The sequence below is a fragment of the Mesoplodon densirostris genome, chromosome 18, assembly GCF_025265405.1.
Source record: "Mesoplodon densirostris isolate mMesDen1 chromosome 18, mMesDen1 primary haplotype, whole genome shotgun sequence".
NCBI lineage: Eukaryota > Metazoa > Chordata > Mammalia > Artiodactyla > Ziphiidae > Mesoplodon > Mesoplodon densirostris.
This window is the reverse complement of record NC_082678.1, coordinates 46,981,028-47,004,111: the sequence shown is the minus strand read 5'-3', so window position 1 is coordinate 47,004,111 and position 23,084 is coordinate 46,981,028. Positions and strand designations below refer to the sequence as shown.

Here is a 23,084-nt window from a genome sequence, read left to right as displayed (position 1 = left end):
CTGAGACCAGAGCCCGAGTGCCAGCCAGCGGTGGAAGCACCAGCAGGGGCATCACAGGTGTTTGCAGAGGGCACAGGGGTCTCAGGAAGCCAACCGCCATGGTCAGAGAAGCCAACAGTGTCTCTGGCATCTTCCACATCCTTTCTTTGATCTGGATCATCTCCTCATCAGACTCCTGGGGTCTGGTAAGAAGGAACAGGGGAAGAGTTAGTAGCAGGAGAGGAGCCCGTGCAAACCAAGAACATTCCTGCTTTCATCTGCCTCTTTCTGTGGTTGGGGAGCCCAGGGCAGGATGGCAGGAGCAAGGAAACAAGCCTTAGGAATCTTCAGCAGCCAGTGTGGGAGACTGCAAGGATCGTTCCCAGTTGCCAGGGCAATGGAGGACCTGGCCAGCGCTGGTGGGATGGAGTTACAGGCAAGTCCTCGGGGACTTTGCAAAGGGAAGAGCTTTCTAACCAGAGTGAGCTACTAAAATAAGTAGTGAGCTTTCTGTTCCTGGAAGTATTCAAGTAGAGCTTGGACACACACTTAGCCGGCATGGGGTAAAAAAGGTTCATCATCACATGCTTGCCAAGTGCATGTTGTTCCACCCAGCACTTACATCCAGCATCCGATTTGAGGCTGGCTGTAATCCTGTGCAGTTGGCAGCACTTGGGTCTTATTATTTTTCCCTCACACACAGGGGGATAGGCTGAGAGAGGCTGAAGGGCTGCTCAAAACGTTACACCTACAGGAGAGGTAGAACCTTGTTTCAAACCCAGGTTTTCTGGTCTTTAGGTCAGTGTTCTGGATTGCCCATTGCAGAATGATTTGTAAAGCTACCATTTTGGTGGTGGTATGTGTGGGGTGAGGGTTAGACCTGCCTATATTAGAATCCCAGCTCTGTGCGATCCTGGGCATGGTCTTTAAAGTCTCTGAGCTACAGATTTCTTTTCTTTTCTTTCTTTTTTTTTACATCTTTATTGGAGTATAATTGCTTTACAATTTTGTGTTAGTTTCTGCTGTACAACAAAGCGAATCAGCTCTATGTATACATATATTCCCATATTCCCTCCCTCTTGAGCCTCCCTCCCACCTTCCCTATCCCACCCCTCTAGGCTGTCATAAAACATCGAGCTGATCTCCCTGTGCTATGCAGAAGCTTCCCGCTAGCCATCCGTCTTACATTTGGTAGTGTATATATGTCAATTGAGCGACAGATTTCTTATCCACAGCACAGGGGTGATCAATAGGACCTCTGTCATGGAATCAGTGGGAAGACTCCTTGAAATAATGCCTGGAAAAGTACATGTGGCCTGGAATACAAGAAATGCTCAGTAGAAGTGTTAGCTGTTATTACTGTTTTCATGGAAAGTGAAAGCTTAACATACATTATTCCATCGAAAGCCTCAAGACTGCCCTCTGTGCCCTGTGAGGAAGGCTATTATTATGGGCATAATAATTTTGGTATGATAATTCATACCCAATTTTAATAATGATGGGTGTGATTTTACATGAGAGGAAACTAAGACTCAAAGTGACAAAGCAATTTGTCCCAAGTCACCCAGCAGACATGGGAGTTGAATCTGGGTTTGCCAGATTCCAAAGCCTGTGTTCTTAACAGCTACATGACACTGCCTCCTGGTTCCCAACTCCATTAAGATTCCACCCATGCTAGCCCAGCCCAGGCAAGCCCGAGGTCTGTCCCTCGCTGCCAGGCTGGACCACAGAGAGCAGGGCAGGGCTCTGATGGCCTAGTTGGGGCCAGCTGCTAAGATTCCTCATGGGAGTTGAGGGTAGGGGCTTAGCTGCTCGCCTAGGCTGGTGGGAGATTCCTGGGGCATCTGTTTCAGTTGTGATGGACAGTGGCAGCCAGGGTGAAATAGAAATTGGGAAATCAAGAAGAAAGGGGGATGAGGGATAAGAGACGAGATGAAAGGGGAGGAAAGAGGGAGCCAGGTTGGCTAGCCCAGCCGAGAGAGGGGTGAACGTGACACCTGGTCATTAGGAAAACCCTTGTAGGCTCTGCCCCCCATCGTAGCAAGCGTACCAAACCGTTCCCGCATCCCACAGTCAATGTAATTTATGTAAGACTTGAGCTACAGTTGACTAGCTAACCTCATGTTATGTTTTGCAGACATGTAATGAAGCAAATTGCTTTCAGTTTTGCAGGTTTCTTTCTGTATTTGGGAGTTAATAATTATTTTTTTCAGATTGCAAATATTTTTATAAATTTGCTTTCAGTTTTGCAGGTTTCTTTCTGTATTTGGGAGTTAATAATTATTTTTTTCAGATTGCAAATATTTTTATAACCTGGAAAAGCTTGTAGGCTGTGGACAGTGGATAAAATAGCCCAGCAGCTACAGACAGGTTGTGAGTCTAAGGGCCATTTGTCCAGGCCCTTCCCTCCAGCAGGAGAAGTAGTTGATCTGTCCTTGACTCCACAGGGTCTGACTAAAGGGCTTTCCAAGAGAGATGCTTCAAGACTTTATCATCGCTTGTCTTTGATCCTATAATCCAGGGAACTCATCTTTTCAACCCTAAATCCTTCCATCTGTAGGCTGAAGAGAGACCCGCTTCTGCATTCTGCTTCCCTGCTTATCTCCGAGGTAGCGCTGCGGGGCGAGGGAGGGGATGGTCACAGTCACGCGGTCACGGTCATGGTCAGTCACACAGAGTAAGCCTTCAGAGCCCTGCCGGTTATGATCAGCTTTTCTGCAAACCCTGCTGGGTTTACTCTTTTGCCCTGTCCCTTCCGTCATTGCCCTCACGTTTCCCAAGCTGGCGGCAGGCCAGGCTTAGCAGCATGGAGCCCAGTGGCTTGCGGGATTCTGATGTTTGGGTCTTGCCTGTGGTCAGGCCTGTGGTCTGACCCAGCTCAGGAAACTGTTTCTAGTTTTGGTATTTCTTCGTGCGCCCCTAGGATGGTGCTGTGTGTCAGAATCATTGGCATTCCCTTGGAGTTCCTCACCCAAACCTCCATGGCATCCCGCTTGTAGGAATGGTGCATGAAGTGACTCCAGGAAGAAAAGTTGCACGTTTCATCTCGTTCCTGTCAAATTTTCATCTCACACGTTCAGGGAAACGTAACTAAGAATTCCCAGGACTAAAAGTGATCTCAGCCATCTCTGCCCTTGCCTCTGGGACTGTTCTTCCCCCACTATCCAGGGCAGTGACCCTCTGTCTCTGTCCCAAGGAGCAGACCCATCACTGCCCTGGGCTGTGCTGCCTGGCACCTCACACTACTTAGATTAGCTCTTCGCATCTTACTTCAATCCCACTGGCTCTAATTTAAGCTTTTCTCTCATGAGAAACAGAACCATTGGTTTATGGACATCTACACCTGCTTCTCAAACTGAGGTGCTTGGAGATATTCTCAGGAATCTGCCAGTTCTACGAACAGTTTAAAATTTAGCATTTTTACTTTGGATGATAATCTAAATATATATTTAGATTAAATATATATTTGCCATTAAACTCACAATTAAAAGACATTTCCATGGAATAAGTAGGTTTATTGCAAACGCAGTCCATGGGACCACTGCTGTTGGAGGTCCGTGGACATATTTTTGGAGTCTTGCAAGAAGAGTTTTCTATATAAAGGAGTGTACATTACTCACCTTTGAAAAATACTGATCTCTAGACAGTTGTTCTCAAATGTCATTCTCAGGCACTGCCAGGTGTTCATGGTGTTTTTATTGGTCCATAATGAAATGAGTGATGCTACTTGATGTATCCACATGCTTTGTACCTAAAACAAATGTGAGCCATGTTTTAAGAAACACTGAGCTAGCCCTGTCCTCTGCTGACCTCATCATGCAGAAAGGGGATGGAGGACCAGGGAGGGGAACGTCACCCAGTGTCATTGGAACTGGGACCACAGCAAGCAGGGAGTTGTCAGGTGACTTTCTCCTAGCATCTGAGGGACGGTGATAGTTGATGCACTGGTCTGATCTGACCCCTAGTGGCAGGCAAGGAGCACGAGGCTGCAGAAATCCCTGCAGAAGTACCTGCAGACAGGCCAGCCCTGTAGCTCATGGATTGGAGCTCTGGTCTTCCGGGGTGGAGATGCAGAGGGACAGTTCCTTCTCCCATTGGGCTGCTAGAGGGACAGAAGACCCTGTTCTGGACCTAGTACTTCCTGATTAGGAGCCATCTTGGCAGGACAGCAATTAGCATCTTTCTCTCCAAGGGCCCCTGCCTCTGTTGCTTGCCTGGTACCGATAGGCATGTCCCCTTCAGTGCTCATCCCTGTGCACTGTGTCCCTTAAGTTGAGTTTGTTCAATTGAAACACTTCACGAAACCCATTTAAGCAAGCGAGGTTTGTGGTTGACCCAGAGGAGACATGCTCCCTCGATGATACCAACTGGTGCTCATCCCCCCTGGTTGAAATGAAGTGACATAGCAGGTACCGAGAAAGTGACTCCCTCTCTCTTTTCTGACTCCCCCAAAGGAGAACTCTTTCGGAGGTAAGCCGGGAGGTGAGCTGAGGGCAGGGAAACCCTGGTGACTGGGGATGGTGATTGGCTGGGAGAAGAGCAAACTGTGAGGACAGGTAGGGACAGCTGTGTGAAATGTGGAATAGACAAGTCTAAGACTCCAGGGGCCAGAAATGGTAAGATTTCAGGTCAGTGCACGGAAGACCTTTCCAAAGGTCAGGCTGTCCGCTGCTGGAACAGGCAGCCTTGAAAGCAGTGAGCAGCCTGCCCCTGGGAAGATGCAAGCAGAGGAGTGCTGCACCATGGCCTGGAGGTACAGGGGCTGAGTGGGAGCGGGTCCAGATGGTCCCTGCAGAGCTGATGCCCCTGCAAAGGCTTCACGTGCCTTTTCCCTCCTGCCTCCCTCTTCCCTGCCCTCCATTCTTGTCTTCACCCTTTACCTGATCTTCTGCCCAGCTTGAAAAGGCTAGTACTTCCAGCTCTATATCACATTGAAACGTGGAATACTTGAGACCTCGTCACTGGGTGATTTTGTCCAAATCAAGCATTATTTTAGGGTTTTGAGGTAGCCACAGTCTCTCTCTCCTTTGGTCCCTAAGCATGGGGGAGGAGGGCTGACCCTGAGCAAGCAGGTAACACACCAGGTGTCCGGTCATGTGGACACATCCTGTCTCATGTCATCCTCGTGTTTACAGATGAGGGGACTGTCTCCAAAAGGTTCACATACTGTGCTGGGAAGAACCAGCATTCAAACCCCTTCCTGTTTGCTTTGAGCAGCAGATGGCTCCCCTGCACATCCCTGGAATTCCATGTCAGCCCATTATCTCCTCCAGCTTATCTTGTTGACTCAGACAGCAGCACCAAGGGCATTCAAGAAGATTCTTCCCAGACTGCTGGAGATGTATGGGGGGAGAGGTGCTGAAGCTCCATGGTTTCTGATCACCCTTAGTCCATCAACCAGTTGAACTATATGTTCAATATGAACCACTTTTGGGGATCCTGGCACCCTTCTATCTGGGGCCCAGGTTCTGATTTGGGTCCTGGCTCCATCTCTTACCTGAGGTGTGACCTGGGTAATCTTTTACCTTTAGGGACCTTTTCTTTTATTTATTTATATTTGGTTGTATTGGGTCTTCGTTGCTGCGCGCGGGCTTTCTCTATTTGCGGTGAGCGGGGGCTACTCTTCGTTGCGGTGCGCGGGCTTCTCATTGCAGTGGCTTCTCTTGTTGCGGAGCACGGGCTCTAGGCACGTGGGCTTCAGTAATTGAGGCACATGGGCTCAGTAGCTGTGGCTTGCGGGCCCTAGAGCACAGGCTCAGTAGTTGTGGCGCACGGCTTAGTTGCTCCGTGGCATGTGGGATCTTCCCAGACCAGGGCTCGAACCCATGTCCTGGGTACTGGCAGGAGGATTCTTAACCACTGCGCCACCAGGGAAGTCCCAGGACCTTTTCTATCAGTGCCATCCTCTCTGCATCTCAGAGTGGCAGGATTCAATAGGATCATGTATGTGGAGCTCAGTAGACCAGATACCATCACACAGGGCTTATGACCCATGTCAAATCTTCTCTGGAAAGAGACATCGAGGAACAGATTACAATATAAATGATTAACTGACATGTCATTGTTGATGACTATAGTGGTGGCGGCACATGAGGGCACCAATGGAATGAAATGATGCTGAGATTTATGGAGCGCTTGACTCATTTAAGGAACCTTAATGTTTATCCAGGGACCCCTCAAGAGTGGTACCCCACCTCTCCTGCCCTCAGTTCTCTAAAGGGTTTGTGACTTAATGATCTTTGTGGGATGAAATGAATAGAATGTGCTGGCTGTTTTAACCATGTTGCAGGAAACTGTTGCTAGGTGACTCTGTTCTGTGGTCTAGAAAGGGAGAGAGAGGGAGAGAGATGAGGTCCCTTAAGGGGGTGTCTTTGGCTCAGACAGGAGAGCCTAGGTGACATCAGGAATACAAGGCTGGTAGGCTCCATGCTTATTTGCAAACGGTCCTCCTTTCTGAATCAGCTTCCCTCGTCAGGACAGAAAGGCAGACGGGTTGTGGTCCTTGGCTGGGTCAGAGCTTAGAGAATTCCTGACCTTGGGGAGAGACCCCAGGGGTATCTGCTATTTGGGTTGGGAGCAACATTCGTGCTAATTTCTTGGGGCCACCTTGCCATAGACCAGGCTCTTCTCTCGATACTTCAAGGGAGGGAAGGAGGTTAGTTCTTCCACACGAGACCATCTGGAGGTTGGCACGTGGAGAGTGTAAGCTGACACGTGCGTGCGAGTGCGGGAGTGAACCCAGTGAGGATGCGAGCAGCGTCCTTCTATGTCAGTTTTCTGGAGCTGAGGTTCTGCTGGCTTACACAATAAGGAAAATCCACTAGTTCCCTTAAAGCAGGGCCCAAGGTGGCTCACGGTCATCCAGGCTCCTTCCCCTTTCCCCTCTGCCATCCCCTGCTCGTCAGCTTTACCTCTCAGGCTTGACCCCTCACGACCCCAAGGTGGCTGCTACGGTTTCAGGAGCAGACAAGTCACATCCCTTTGGGGAACATTAAGGAAACCTTTCCTCAAAGCCCCCAGCAGATGTCCCTTCATGTTCCACTGGCAAGGGGATGGGTGATGTGACTACCTTAGATGGATCATGATTTACTCCTTTGTCTCATGGAGGAAGAGGGGGACATTGGATCAATAGTGGCTCTGCCAGCAAGGGATGTGGGGGGAGGGGGATGGCAGCTGTATGTGAGCAACTAGTGATATCCGCATCCGTGTGTCTTTGCACATGGACCTGAGGCCCCGGGGCCTTGGATGAGTAATGAATGCAGGGGGCGCACCCGCGGGCCCTGGGTCTTTAGCATTGCCCTACTTGCAGGAACGGGTCTTGTTCCCCCAGCTGACTTCTATGTTCTTTGGAGGTAGGGGCTGTGTCTTCCACTTCTTTGACTTCCTTCCCGTTTTTCTCCCAGTTCCTGGCACAGTGCCGGGCACACGAGAAGTACGCAACAAATGCTTATGATTAACAATAAGAATAGCCACATTTATGGGGTACTTACGATGTGCCAGGCCCTCTGCTAAGAGCTCTATATGGATGCTCACCACAGCCCCACAGTGTAGATTTCCTCCATCCCATTTCACAAGCAAGTCTCAGAAAAGATGAGGAACCTACCAGGGGCACCAGCTAATGGGTGATGGAGCAGAGACCCCAGATATAAATTCTGGCAGTTGGACCCTGGCACTCCATGCTTGTGACTGCTAAGCTGCACTGCCACCTGGCTGTATTACTGAGTGACCGAATGAGTGATTAAAGGGAAGTGATGGGAGGGTTTGGGGGTTACTAGAGAGAAACTTCCCTTCCTAGACTCTCAGGTCATCGTTGAAGGCCTCCAGAACCACGGAGCATCATCCACATGGTAGGTAGGATCCTGTGGGACTTCCCTTGTCTGGAAATCCTCCCCTGGGTCGATCTGAGAACTGCCACTGCCCTTGGGTCCAGTTCCAGACCAACGTAGGCCTGCAGGTCCCTCCCTGCTGCTGGCAGCAATCTTGATTTTAGCTCTTCTCATCCTTGCATGCTCTGTGACAAGCCCCTGACCTCCTGGACACTTCACTGTTTGCCCACGTACCCTTGGCTCTTCGGTGGCCCTAAGTGAGCCTGAGCAGTTCTGTGCTCCCAGAGACCCCACGCCTCTGCCCGGTCTGAGTGTGCATCTCCTCCATTAGCAGCTGTGCCAGGTTGCAGGCTTGTCTTCACAACCTCTTAAGCCTCTGCAAGTGTGCGGGAAGGCTTGATGCACAGAATAGTAAAAGCTCCGTATGGTTCAGCAAGGTGAACATATTCCACGTTGCACAAAGTGCACTTCGGGATGACGGCAGAAGGGATATCCAGTGTTTAAACACAGAAGCACGCTTAGCTTTCTGCAAAAAAAGAGTCAAATTGGGGGATCCTGCATGGAGCACATCATTCACGTTTTAGACGAGGAAGCTGTAGCTTGGAGAGGTGGTAACTAGACCAGGGTCACCTGGGTTTAGTGAGCTGTCCAAACCTCACTTTCCTCACCTGTAAGATGAGGATAACAGCCTTTGTCCACCTTGCTGGGAGCTGGGGCACTGACCCCTCAGACTCGCCCTGGCCGGTGTCCTCCTTCGCCTCTGCCTGCCAAGAGCCACCCATTCCCAGAGCATAGGATGGAATATGTGAAAATTCTCTGCAAACTATAGTGACTGTAGTGTGGGCCACTGAGAGAGAGAGAGAGAGAGAGAGAGAGAGTGTGTGTGTGTGTGTGTGTGTGTGAATATGTGTGCACAGGCTGAAGGCTGTGTCTGCAGACCCTGTCAAGTGGGACAGGGTCATCTAAAGGACCAGACTCCAACCCTTAGGCCCCTGTCACCTGCTCTCCCCACAGAGGGCCATCCGTGTGCGCAGCCACTCCATGGAGACCATGGTGAGCAGCCAGAAGAAGCAGCATGGCGGGGGCATCCCCGGCAGCCTCAGCGGGGGCATCTCCCATAACAGCATGGAGGTCACCAAGACTACCTTCTCGGTGAGAGCCGCAGGCCCTGGGGCAGCACATGGGTCCTGGGGAGGGTCCCCCAGGCCTCAGTGGGGGAGGCTTGGGCCAGGTGATGAGACCAGTGATGACAGAGGGAAACTGAGGCTGTTTTGGGGGTGAGCCCAGGCCCTGCCCTCTGAAATGGAGCCTCCATCCCAGGCAGCGCCTGGGGCTGGCCCAGCCTAGAGGCCTTCCCGTTTTCCTGTTCTCTGAGTTTCCTCAACAACCTGGCCTCCTCCTGAAGGCCAACCCTGCAAAATGGGCCTGAAGCGAGTTTCTTTGCTTGGGAGCTTGGGACCCGTGACTGTGAGAAGAGTGTCCTTGCTTTTTTATTATTAATGATAACAGTAGCTGCCCTCTGGGCACTGAGCTAAGTCACGGACATTATCTCATCCGATCCCGTGACAGCTGTCTGAGGTAGGTATTGATGTGTTTGTTCTCCATTCCTCCTTGAGGAAAAGGAGGCCCAGAGGTTTTAAGTAACTTGCTACAGGTCACCCAGGTAAGCTGAAGAGCTGAGATTTGAATGCAGGTCTCCCTGATCCAAAGTCAAAGCTCTTAGTCACTGTGTAGACGGTTCCCAAGGAAAGAGCCTGGCAGGTCTGTGGGTTTGAGTGTGGTCTGCTCACACCAGGGGCTGGCCAGGGAAGGAACCAGTCGGTCCTTTTAAAAAGCAAAGTGACTTTGGATTGGTATAGACTAGTCTTTTCCTTCTTTCTTTTTTTCTCTTCTCTTCCCTTCCTTTTTCCTCTTTTCTTTTCTTTTTTCTTTTCATAGTGGAACACATCCACCATGATACCAACGATTAGTATTTTAAACGGTCTTGCGTAATTCATTTAACTTACCAAATGTTTTCATAGCTGTTATCTTGTTCCTCCCAGAACGTCTGTGAAGTGAGCAGGGCAGAGCAGTTATCTTCATTCTGTGGGTGAAGAGACTGAGGCCCAGAGAGTTTTGTCACTTACCCAAGGTTGCATAGCATGTGGATGGCAGAAGTTGGGGCCTGGGTTAGAAGCCTGGTGGGCTCTAGAGATTGGCTGTAGGCTTTTGTCTCCCCCTCCTCAGTCTCCCACCTCTCCGTGGTCCCCCTGTGTGTGGCTGAAGCAGAGCCATGTTGTTGGGGGCTCCCCCTTTGCCCAGGGCTACGTGTGGACCTGATTCCGCTGCTTCCAATCTGTCTTATTATTGTGACACCAGCTTGGACCCATTTCTTTGTGAGCCGCTGATGGAGAGTCAGGAGCCCTGGGCTCTTGTGCTCACCTTCTGGTGATTTGCTGTTATGACCTTGGCCGAGTCTCCTCGCCCCTCGGCTCCGCAGCTTTTTCGTTGGTAAAGCGTGAGGCTGTGCCAGGTCTCTCCCTGGGCTCTCAGCTTTGTGGTTCTCAGTCTGTGACCCCAAGTCATCCTGTCCTTATAAATATGCAGGGCTCTCCTTAGGGTGGCCCCGACCCCATGTTCCTCCAAGAATTCTGGTCTTTGGTAGATTGTTACCTGGGGCCACAAGGTTTGGCTTAAGAACACAGGAAAACATGCTGCAGGTGGCTTGACTCTTAGGGTCCCAGATCCCATTACTAGATCCCAACCTTCCTGGCTGGCTCGCTGTTTTCTGGGATCTCCTCCAGACCAGCTGGGGATTGCAGGACCTATTGTAGGCCAGAAAGGGGGCTAAGAGGAAGGAAAGCTGGGTTTGGGGATGTGGTCAGCACTCATTCTGGCGGTTTCATTGACAGCCTCCGGTGGCAGTGGCAACAGCGAAGAACCAGTCACGGAGCCCCATCAAGCGGAGGTCGGGGCTCTTCCCCCGTCTGCACACAGGCTCTGAAGGCCAAGGGGACAGCCGGACACGATGGTAACTGTCCCTTGTGGGGTTTGTCAGCTCTCACCACTGCTGCAGCCGTCAGGTGCCATCCTTGGGGAGGGCTTTGCGTAGGTTCAGGAGATGCCTTCCTTTTGACCCTGGTCCCTCCTTCAGGGACCTGCACAACCCTGTCCGCCACTCAGCTCCTTATCCACTGAGGCACACTGGCCTGGTCTCTGCACGGGACTTTCCAAAGTTCTCCTTGTTGCCTTTTGACCCAAATTAGAAACATTGCTTGGATTCTTTTTTTTCTTTGCCTCCTTTTTCAGTGCTTACACAAATGTCCGCTCTTATGGAAACCTTCCCTGATTCTACCAGGCGGAGTTCATCAAACTTTCCTCTGGGCTTCTAGAATGTTCTCTCTCTCTCTCTTCTTTTTTTTTTTTTTTTTGCGGTACGTGGGCCTCTCACTGTTGTGGCCTCTCCCGTTGCGGAGCACAGGCTCCGGACGCGCAGGCTCAGCGGCCATGGCTCACGGGCCCAGCCACTCCGCGGCATGTGGGATCTTCCCGGACCGGGGCACGAACCCGTGTCCCCTGCCTCGGCAGGCGGACTCTCAACCACTGCGCCACCAGGGAAGCCCTCTCTCTCTCTCTTTTTTAAAGCAACTCTCATATTGCATCATACTTAACCAGTTCCTGCTAATGGTCTTTCTGATCCTTTCATCACTGAGCCCTCTTGTCATTTAATTCGGCAAGCAGCATCGCTGAGTGCCTGCTGTGTGCTGGGCTCAGTGCTCTGACAGAGCTACAGAAGATGCAAACCTGCCTTCCAGAAGCTTACAGTCTTGTGAGGGAAAGGGAGGCTTTTAGGCTGATGTCCAGGCCTCCAAGTTGTCTGTCTGCAGCCCTGGATGGCACCATCCCCTGAGCTTGGGTGTGTAGGACCAGGGGGTAGGTTTATGGAGGGGGATGAAAAGCTCTGTTTGGAACCTGTACATGTGAGTGAGTCCTTGTGGGCCCCCCAGGAGAGAAGGGCAGAATTGGGGGTGGTCAGAACTGCAGGTCTTTAGCTTAGGAGAGAGGCCTTAACTGGAGAAGAAGAGATGGGAGTCCCTGGGGGTGGAGGTGGTGTTTAGAGAGGGACCAAGGAATACAACCACATGGGGGTGTATAGAATGCCTGGGGAAGACCTGCGTTTAAGGAAAAGTGAAGAGAGAAGAGCCGGTGAAGAAGACTGGGAAGACTATGAGAGAGGAGGAGCCTGGAGGTGTAGGGGTGAGGGGGTGGATCTTAGAGGCCAGGAGAGGAGGCATTCCAGGAGGGATGGGCAGCTGTGTCAGGCACGCAGAGAAGTCCAGCTCAATGACCCAAACCCCTGCTCGGGTTGACAATTAGGAAGTCATTAATGACCTCATTAAAAGTGCATTGAGGCACCTCTCGGCTCTGGGATGTCTATAAAACAAAAAGATAAATAATAACACATGCTGGGAAGGATGTGGAGGATTTGGAACCCTCATGCATAGCTGGTGGGAATGTAAAATGGTGCAACTGCTTGGGAAAACAGTCTGGCAGTTCACCAGAGGGTTAAACAGAGAGTTATCAAATGTCCCAGCAATTCCACTCCTAGGTATGTACCCGAGAGAAAGAATACACGTGTCTACATAAAAACTAGCACACAGATGTTCATAGCAGCATTATTCATAATAGCCAAAAGTGGAAACAGTCCAAATGTTCATCACTCATTGAATGGGTAAATAAAATGTGGTATATCCATAGAATGGAATATTATTTTGCAACAAAAAGGAGTGAAGTGCTGATACCTACTACAACATAGATGAACCTTGAAAACACTATGCTAAGTGAAAGAAGTCAGTCACAAAAAGACCACACCATACTGTATGATTCCATTTATATGGAATGTCCCAAATGGGAAAATCCATAGAGACAGAAAGTCGACAAGTAGTTGCCGGGGGCCAGGGGGAGGGGAGAATGGGCAGTGATTGTGAGTGGGTCCAGAGTTTCTTTTAGGGGGGGACTAAAATGTTCTAAAACTAGATCATGGTGATGGTTGTACAACTCTGTGGATATACTAAAAACCATTGAATTGCACACTTTAAATGGGTAAATTGTATGTGGATTATATCTCAATAAAGCTGTTCTAGAAATAGAAGTGCATTGAGGACAGGCCCATCATGTCCCCAGCAGCGGGCACCGGGTAAACAGTGGGTGTCAGGGCATGGTCTTTGGTAAACTAGAGGAGGAGGAAACCCTGGAGCCCCGGGCCGAGAGTGGCCCACGTCCCAGCACAAGGGCCATTTCATCCCCCGATCCAGAGCGTTCGTTTTACAGTCTGTGTGAAGTGTGTCCCCTGGAGTTAAGCAGCAGGTGGCCCGGCCAGCACCCTGAGGAACCCATGTGTACTGGGTTTTTTCCATGTTGGGTGGATGTCCCAGACCCCTTCCATTCCCTCTGTGGCCTGCCCTTGACCTGGAGCTCTGCTGGGTGGGGTGGCCAGCTTGGGTGGGGGGTGGACTTGGGCTCAGGGACATCAAGCCAGGACTCTTGCTTGATAGGTCTTGACTCTCACCCAGGAGCCTGGAGTAGCCCCTGATGGAGCAGAGAATTCTGTTGTCTGTTGCAGTGTCTGAGGGGGGCTCGGGTGGGAATGGAGGTCCGGTGGCCGTGCTCTGGCAGGGGCACTGTGCCCCACAGGTCCCCATGGTGCTGAGTGCTGGGGGTGGGGGGGGCTGGGCCCACAGCCTCACTCCTCTTCATCCTCACTTCCCCAGTGACAGTGCATCCAGCAACCCGAAGACCCCAGAGGGCGGACACTCTTCTCAGGAGATAAAGTCTGAGACCTCATCCAATCCTAGCTCTCCGGAAATCTGCCCCAGCAAGGAGAAGTAAGAGAGTTGGCGGGGGTGGGGGTGGGCTGGCTTTAGCCACCGGGGCCCGGGAATATGTGCTTTGCTCCAGGCAAGCTGAGAGTCCCGTCTCTTGCCTTGGGAACCCTCCGGAACGCAAAAGTCCACCGGCAGGTGCACGCGGGGGGCTGCTGGTGGGCGAGCTCAGGCCTGCTGGGCCTGCCTCGTCCTCAGTCCCGGGAGGGCCGTGGCAGGGGTCTCGGCGTGTGAGCAGGGCCTGCCTTCCTGTTCCCCGCAGGCCCTTCATAAAGTTGAAGGAGAATGGCCGAGCCAACATCTCCCGCTCCTCCTCCAGCACAAGCAGCTTCAGCAGCACGGCAGGGGAGGGCGAGGCCATGGAGGAGTGTGACAGTGGGGTAGGTGTAGCCCCGTCCAACCCTGGGGAGCAGGGTGGGGGCACCCTGGGCCCAGCCGGATACTGCTCTGTGCATTAACATAGCTACTGTGGGCAGAGCCCCGTGCAGGCTCTGCAGATAAAAGGAGAAGCGTGGAAACAGGAGAGGGCCCAGCCGGCCATCGCCACCCTCTGGGAGCAGTGGTTCAGTGGGCGGGGGGTTCCTGCCTCGAGTGACAGAGGAGCAGCAGCAGGGGTCAGAGGCCAGACTGAACGGTGCCCCTGCCGTGGGCTTTCCAGCTGGAGGGGGAAGGCTCAGCCCTCTCTATGGGGCTGGGTCAGGGCTACCTCCCGGGGGCGGGGGGAGAGGTTGGAATCAGGGTTGAAGGCAGCAGAGGAAAGAGCAGGTCCAAGTGGAGAGTGAGAGGCAGTGGCTGCCCGGGGTGGGACGGGGGGCAGCGGACGGCTGCCTGTCTCAGGCTGCCGAGGGTGGAGCTGCGTCACTCGCCCAGCCTCTCTCCCCAGAGCAGCCAGCCGTCCACAACCTCTCCCTTCAAGCAGGAGGTGTTTGTCTACAGCCCGTCCCCAAGCAGTGAGAGCCCCAGCCTGGGGGCAGCCGCCACCCCCATCATCATGAGCCGGAGTCCGACAGGTCAGTGGCATCTTGTGGGCGGTGTGTACCGTGTGGCCAGCGGAGGCGGGGCTGTGGCCTGACCGCTGTTGGTGGGGCACCTGCCCCAGGCACGCGGAACTGGCCTGTTTCTATTTCAGCCCCAAAGTATTAGGGCCTCCGGCGCTGCCAGCTCACCGCATCGGTTCATCACCCTTCAGAGGCCTGTGTCCTCATCCCCTCCTTACTCATGGGGAAACTGAGGCTCAGAGAGTTCAGTGATTTGCCAGAGGAGCTGGGCTTGTGTGACTGGAAAGCTGAGGCTCTTTCCCTGACCTCTCGCCTCACCCCATCACCGACCCAGGGCCCCTCTGTCACAGCGACCATCCTGATGATACAGAGATAAGAGGTGGGAAGAGTGTTGCAGGTGGACACAACAGCAGTAGAAAGGCCTGGGGGGAATCCAGAGACTGTGTTCTGGACCCGCACGTGGTTCAGTGCGGCTGGAGTGCATGGAGGGGACACGTGAGAGAGGAGACAGTGGTTAGGACAACAGGCTGGGGCTGCCACGGGGACCCTGGTGAGGATTTTGCATTATCCTGCCAGCAGTGGAAGCCGTTGGAGGGCCTTCAGTCTTTGAAGGTCCTTTAAGTATAGAAGCGCCATCCGAAGGAGAGAGACCGCTTTGGCGGCTGCAGCTGGCTGAACAGAAAGGATTGGTGGGGAGTGGGCACAGGGAGGGAGAGCAGTGAGGAGTCACAGTGGCTGGTGAGGGGTGACAGGGCCATGGATCTGGGGGGCTGTCTGGGGCAATGGGAGAAGGACGTGGATTCAAGGGATGTACAGGCTCACTAGTGGGGGCTCAAGGAAGGCAAGGAGTCCGGGCCTTTCAGGGTTCTGTGATCCCTGCAGTCGGGCAGAGAAGGCGGAGCCAGCTCTGGGGAGAGGGCGAGGGGCTGGAGCCTGAGGGGCATCCAAGCGGACATGTGCTGTAGGCGCCACTGGGTGTTGGGGGTGCCTGGAAATCAGAGCCTTGGTCCTGCCCTCGAGGGGGGCAGCATAGTGTGGGGCAGGACTCTGGAGCCTGGGTCCAAATCCTGGATCTTCCACTTACTAGTGATGAGCCAATGGGCAGGTTACTGAGTCTTTCTGTGCCTCAGTTTCCCCAAGTGAAAAATGGAGGGAGGGGACTAGTTTCTACCTCGTATGGTTGGTTGTGTGAAGAGTAAAAGAGAGACTTATAAGAGACTTAGAACTGTTAACCTAAGTATTTGTTAAACAACGAGAATAAAACAGTAGTGCAATCAGTGGTTCTCAACTGGGGCGACGTTGCTCCCCAGGGCATGTCTGACAGTGTCTGGGGGATTTTTGATTTGCATGATTGTGGGATGGGAGGGTGCTGCTGGCACCTAGTGGGCAGAGGTCAGGGATGCTGCTAAGCATCCTACAGTGCCCAGGGCAGTCCCCACGACAAAGGATTACCTGGCCCAGAATGTCAGGCTGTGAGGTTGAGGAGCTCTAATCGAAATGATAGAAACGCAGGGCCAGTGGGCCCACAGGGTGGTTTAAGCCACAGTGCTTCTGGGGTTCTCATGGTGAAGGAATGTTGGCAAAAGGCGACATGTGATGTTGGGGATAAGGGGAAGGCCTGGTTCACAAGCAAACAATCGCTTGTGTAGTGCGGCAACCCCCCCGTGGCTGGGCAGCTGTGGAGTTGGGTTCTAATCCTGGTGCACCATTGGCAGCCCCATCTCTCTGAACCTCAGTTTCCTCATCTGTAAAGTGGGGTAGTAATACAAATTCCCTGGTTGTTGTTTTTTGAAAGAATGAATGAATCTATAATCAAGCCTGGCTCTGACTTGGTATTAAATAAATATCAAAATAAATAAGGTTTCAAGTAAAAGGAGGTTTAGAGTATGACTTGCTGAAGGTCACCCAGGGCAGAAGGGGACCTACAACAGGTCTGTAACACCTGCCCAGTGCTTATTGCGACCCCACCTCCTATGGAGTATTTAACCCTGAGGAGCTGCCTCTTACCCCCAGCCCCACAGGAGTTATGCTTTGTACCCGCAGGACCAGGGTGGGTTTGCGGAGATCTGGAAACCTGTTTTAGCGGGAGAGACAGGGCCGAGGAGAGCGAGATGGCTGGGAGGGCCTGACATCTGATCCTCCATAATCTCTGATGCCTTGGTCATTGGTCATTTCACACCTGGGCTCCCTGGGGCCCTGAGGGGGGCTGATTGGTCACACCGAGAGGTAATCCTAGTGCTGAGTGGAACCCTTGAATATGAAGCGTCAAGACTAAGTCAGCAGCCTCCAGGTGGAGTGTACTGAGCTGTAGATTCTGTCAGCCAGAGGAAGATCAGAAAGCCAAGTGGCCCCCCCGGCCAGTGGTGTGCTGGTAAATGTTTAACAACTGGCTCTCCCACCATACACATACACACAACACACACACACACACACACGCACGCACGCACGCACACATGTATGTGTTTACTGTAAATTTTACTGATATAAAGAATCTGAAGCACACAATTTATAAATAATAAAATATACAATGTTCTTTTTTTTAACATCTTTATTGGAGTATAATTGCTTTACAGTGGTGTGTTAGTTTCTGCTTTATAACAAATGTCCATCAACGGATGAATGGATAAAGAAGATGTGGCACATATATACAATGGAATATTACTCAGCCATAAAAAGAAACAAAATTGAGTTATTTGTAGTGAGGTGGGTGGACCTAGAGCCTGTCATACAGAGTGAAGTAAGTCAGAGAGAGAAAAACAAATACCATATGCTAACACATATATATGGAATCTAAAAAAAAATAAAAAAGGTTATGAAGAACCTAGGGGCAGGACAGGAATAATGACGCAGACGTAGAGAATGGACTTGGACACAGGGAGGGGGGAGGGTAAGCTGGAACGAAATATACAATATTCTTTACTATAAATCGACAGAGCCAACTGATTCTCACAAAGCACCTTTACTGATATTTGCCCAACCTTTGTATCCGTAGACACCATAAGGTTCCAAATGACGAACAAGTATAGTTCCGACATGAATGATGATTGATATTATTTTGTCAGTGATGTGAGCAACTTCTTTGCTGAATCAGATAATAGTTTTCAAATATTGGAAGAGTATTTTCTCAGTTTTTTGTGCCATTCACAATGTAATGGCTATAGACAAACACATTTTCAAGTCTGATCTATATTATTAACATTTTCTCCATGAGTTTCTTAAGTCTAGACAAGAAAACAATTATTCAAGCTCTGATTTATAGCGTTTGCTGATTTCTCTGGTGTGAATACTCCTGGCTGATCTCAAGCACCCAATGTGACATGGAGTTGGGAAGAACTACCGGACAGATATAATAGATGTAAATAACCTTAGGAGAATAAATAATAGTAAAATGTAGTGAAATAACTAGGAAATGATAACTTCTGAGTATTTATTACCTTTGGGGAATATAATTTGTTTAATTGTAAGCTTATATAATTAAAAAAAATAACTGCGTGTAACAACCAGCTCACAACATTTCTGAAAATTTGAGAGTTGGCTCTCGTGAATTGGTGCAGGTCAGCTAAAGTGCCTAGTGGAGAGGAGGCCCCCCTTCTCCTGGCCTCCGTATCCAGCCCCCCCCACCCCCGCTGGAGCCCCAGTGACCTCTGCAGCCCCACCTCCTCTCAAGGGCTTCCTTCTTTTTCCTAGACGTCAAAAGCAGAAACTCCCCGAGGTCAAACCTGAAATTCCGCTTTGATAAGCTCAGCCATGCCAGCTCCAGTGCGGTGAGGATCTAGGGGTGTGAGGGTAGCAGGGGGAGCCTCCCACCTCCCACGTTCCAGCCTCGGCCATCCTTCCTGGGGGTGGAGGAAGAGGGCGCCTCACACCTCACATGGGGGGAGGTGGGGAGAAGCCCTGGTCAGATCTGGGGGTGCCGTTGGTTCCTGCACGGTGCAGGCATCAGCCTGGGCTCGCCAGCCACCTTGGCCATGCTTCCTGTGTTAGAGCCACACCCTTGGACACAGGCAGGTTCCAGTTGGGAACTGTTGCTCCTGGGGTCTCATGTCCCTTCCTGGGCTCTCCAGAGAGCTGAGCACTGAATATACAGAAGCTGTAGTTGGTGGGGATTATGTTGTCTAGTTATTTAAAACTCTCATACGGATTTTTCTTGAAACAGGGTCACTAATGTGAAAGAGGAGTCCTTCGCTTGTCAAAGGTGGGTCAGGTGTTAGTCCTGCTGGGGCCACAAGGGAGGGTGTGTTACTAAGATCGCGGCACTTGTGGCCTGATAATGTGAGAATGGCCAGAGAGATCCTGACCGCCGGGTGGGCTAGTCACCTCTTCCCTGGAGCCTCTGCGATGGGGCCCAGCTCTAGATGGGGAAGAGGGCAGGTGGTCTCGGGTGCTGATGGGAAGGTTTGCCTGATAGGATTGAGCCAGACTCGCTGAGTGGGTCTCCCTTCCCCACAGGAGCTTGTTCCAGCAGGCAGAGGGCAGTAGCCCAGAGCCCTCCTTCCTCACTTGGCCCCCTTGCCTCCCTGTTACGGCAGCCTTTCCCTCCTTGTGTCTTTGGCCAGGGCTCTGGGCTGAGATGGGTCCTCCTTGTGCGTCCAGAGATGCTCTGGTCCCCTAAACATTGTGCGGGGTGAGCCCAGGGAGGACCCAGCTCCCAGCCCCCAGCCAGGGGTGCATGAGGTTTACAGCAGAGCAGGGCATGGGTCCAGCACTCCACCACCAAGGCCTGGCTTCCTGCTAGGGCAGTTACTAGAGACCCTTCTGACTTCCCAGCCCTCTCCCTGCCATGGGGCTCCCAGGGGTGTGAGTCACATTTGGAACCAAGGGGAGGGGCACAGCTGAGCCCACGTTATATAACCCTGATCTATGTAAATGGGAATGTTGACACTCACTCCGGCTCCCATCATGTACTTCAGATGTCTGGTTCACCAAAGCAATGTTTATGCCCAGCTTCTCGGGCTGTAAAAAGTCTGCACCCTTGTATTTGTCAGCCTCCCGTCCTAAGCACGTGTAGCCATGGGCACATAAGTCTCCTCTCTTCCTTTACCTACTATTTGGTCATCATCTCCCTTCTCCTTGTTTTTTCCAGGGAAGCCCGATTCTGCCTTGGAGAAGGCTCCTATTCCAGCAGTTTGGGGGTGCCGTCCACTACTCTGAACGTCACAGGCCTGCTTCTCCACTGCCCACCTGCCCACCAGACCAGCTGTCTGTCCCAGTGTCCTGACCCGGCCACAGCCTTGCCCATCCCTGCCAGCGCCTCCCCCTGTCTGGACAAGACCTCTTTCCTCCAGGCCCTCCTGCTCCTGACCGCCTGATGTGATGTGTGTCTGGGTCATTTGTCATCTTGTTTTGTCTGCAGGGGAGCGAGTGGGGCAAGGGGGGATCTGGGTACCAGTCAGAGTCCAGAGAAGTAGGGAGAGTGGTGAGGTGGGCAGCAGAGACTGACAGCAGGATGCTGAACCCAGGCAGGGGCAGCACCGTGTCCTGGACATGGCAGGAAAGAGGCTGTAGCCGCAGCAAATGCATGTAGTGGTGGCGGAGGGACCCTTTTCCCAGGAACCCAGATTTGTAGCCATCCTCGAAGGTGTCCTGATAGAAGTCGGTTCTGCCGCTCCCACGTGTCTGGAGCTCCCAAACATCTGTTTGCTCCTGTGCTGGGAGTTTCTTATCCATCTGCTGACATCAGGCCCAGGTTGCCTCTGTCCCTGCTGCCTGTGTGTCTTGAGCCACGGGGCCGGTTGAAGCTGAGACCCGGCTGCGGGTGAGCGGGAGCGGGCGCCGGGTTCTTCCTGGACGTCCTCATTTCCCACAGGCTCCTGATGTGGTGGCTGTGGGAGAAGCCGTCAGTCTCTCCCCTCTGAGCAGACGCTTGTCCCTCGAAGGGGTGGGCAACGGGAGTGGGAAGGCATTCAGGGAGAGCCAGCAGCAAGTCCCGGGCACTTGGCCGAGGAAACCCTCAGGGCCCAGGGCTAGGCCGGGGTCCAGGTCTCTGCTGGTGGTGGAGGTTCGTGGGAGGCGTAGAGACTTACTTCAGCCCACCCACTTAGGCGGGAGCCCGAGAGAGGGGTAGGTGGGCCCCCTAAGAAACAGACCTGAGAAGTGGCCTCCACCCTCTGTTTGCTAATGGGGCTGCTCTGGGCAGGATCTGAAATGTGAGGGACAGCTGGTCAGGTTGGTTGGGCCATGTGTGGGTGTAGATCTTAGGTGTGGGAAGGGGTGGTGTCCTTCTGTAGTTTATGTGCCTGGCCTCTGCGGGGGGCCCGGTGCTCTGGGGGGCTCTCTCCAGCTACCAAGCCCTTTGGTCCTAGCAGGGCTTGATCACTCCATCCCCCACCCCTAAGTCCTACTCTTCCCCTCTCCAGCCACAAGGAGTCTGTAGGCATTTGTCACATCAGTGGGACTCCTGCAACCTGGGTCCCAGCTGGGTGCAGTTCAGACACTGCCTGTCACCTGCGCCCTCAGCCAGAGCCACCTTTGCTGGGCTGAGCCAGCTTGCTCTCTGAGAAGCGGCCCCTCCTCCCTTCTCACCCGTCTGAGTCTGCAGTGCGGCCGGTCATTTCTGCTAACTGGCCGTGGTGGGGTTTAAGGCGAGGTATCCTCCAAGTTAAACAGAGTCTGAAGAGCAGACCGTTGAGGTGCTACAGCTCCAAGTGTGTATGGGGCCTTAGTGACTCGGGGCTGCCAGGGTGACACAGGCTGGGCACCTGCTTTACTGAGCAGAGGACAAGGATTTCCAACCAAATGCTTTATTTGCATTGGGATCTGGGCCTATTCCCAAGGCAAGACATATAAATGTTAGGCTTGTTTTTGACTGATGTGACAATTTCCCTGTTGCTTTTGCTTTTAGAGCAAAACCTTGATCCTTCATCCCCGACTCACGTGGACTTTGTGGGATCCTATTTACAGGATGGGTGGACCTCTTCCCTCATGCTAGAAACGTGTTTACTTAAAGTACTAGTCTGGTAAGATTTATTCTAGTTAGAAGGTCAACAAATGTCTGTTTAGCTTTTATTAAAAATCCCTGTAGCGGCACCCACTGCTAGGCCTGTGGATTCTGGCAGCGTTCTGTTGGCTGGGTTTCTGAAGGAACTTGAAAGGTCAAACTGAATTTCTTCAAAAACTGTTCCAGGTTCTGGCTTGCTTCTCTGGGCAGCTGGTATTTACAGCTGCCTGGTGGTTGTACTATGCTGTGTTTGTCATGGTCTGGGGGTCCGCTGGGGTTTTTAGGTTGTCTCCATTCTGTCCTACTTGAGAACCTTATAGCCACCTTCCCCCACGGCTCTGGCTGCTCTCCCTGCAGGCCCCACCTCTTGGGAGGGCTTTGCCCCCTGCCTCTGAGCCAGTGGCCAGGATGGCTGGGTGTGTCCAGAGAAACTGAGAGGCGCAGGTGGGCCCCCTAAGAAACAGACCTGAGAAGTGGCCTCTGCCCTCTGTTTGCTAATGGGGGTGCTCTGGGCAGGATCTGAAATGTCCCTCCCTCTGGGTCCTGCCTCACCACATCTAGAAAGTTCATTCTGGTCATTCTGGCTTCCAGACCAGCCCCCGTGAAGTCCCAGGGCTGAGAGGGAGGGGGAGAACAAGGACAGGCCAGTCTCCCTTTGCCCCTCTGGACCATGGGACAGGCAGCTTGGGTTCCTGGAGGCTGCTTTTCCATCCCCCTCTTGCATCTGCTTTGCTCCAAAATGTCTTTCCTTTTATTGCCCCATCCAGTCTTGGGGCTCAAAGGTTGCTCAGGCCTCATCAGACCTTGTGACTAGACTCATCCTGATGGTGCTCTTGCTGGTATTTGAGGTGTCCCATAGGAGAAGTGTTTCCTGGACGTATCTCTGGCTCTGGGACCTGCCTGACTCACGGAAGAAACTATACTTTTCGGGCTCTGTCGGGCATCCATGTGCCTCTGCTGAGTTGATACTTAAAAACAGATGCAGAAAGAGCTAGAGAGAGAAGGTCTTAGCTAGAGTTTCTGTCTATGCTAATGAATGGAAATGGTGTTTTGGGAAAAATATTCTGTGGTTCAGCCTTGTCAGCTTCATCTCCATGTCCAACCCTTCTGGGCCCCTTCTTAGCATCCAATCCAACCGTGTCACCTTCCAGATGAGAAACTTCAGCTCCAGTGAAGGGAAAACAACTTGCTTGAGGTCACATAGCCAGCTGGTGACAAAGCTGGGATGAGAACCCACAACCAGGGCCCTTTCTTTGGCACCACCTATGGGGTTGGTGGAACAAGCGACTGCATTTACTGCATTTGGAGAAGCCAGTGAGCGGGTGCCTCGGCACTGGCTGGGAGGTGTCAGCAGCCAAGGGTGCTGGTGGGCCTCAGTCTCTGTTCTTTTCATCAGGAGGGATGTTCCCTGGGAAGTTTTAGGGAGAGCTGTGTGGTTTTGGCTGCGGCTTGGGCAAAGAAAACAAAGAGGGAAAGAGATTCC

General features: G+C 52.3%; 1 protein-coding gene across 1 annotated transcript in view; it reads left to right on the top strand.

Annotated features, from left to right (window-relative positions):
- RAP1GAP2 (RAP1 GTPase activating protein 2) overlaps positions 1-20,103 on the top strand; it is a 178,857-nt gene extending 158,754 nt beyond the window's left edge. The window contains exons 17-24 of the mRNA XM_060082924.1: positions 8,820-8,957; positions 10,697-10,815; positions 13,556-13,669; positions 13,929-14,046; positions 14,550-14,676; positions 18,352-18,428; positions 18,821-18,859; positions 19,748-20,103. Coding sequence (XP_059938907.1) covers positions 8,820-8,957; positions 10,697-10,815; positions 13,556-13,669; positions 13,929-14,046; positions 14,550-14,676; positions 18,352-18,428; positions 18,821-18,829 — 702 coding nt within the window. The 3' untranslated portion in view covers positions 18,830-18,859; positions 19,748-20,103. The remainder of the gene's footprint in view (positions 1-8,819; positions 8,958-10,696; positions 10,816-13,555; positions 13,670-13,928; positions 14,047-14,549; positions 14,677-18,351; positions 18,429-18,820; positions 18,860-19,747) is intronic.
- Positions 20,104-23,084: the final 2,981 nt, after the last annotated feature.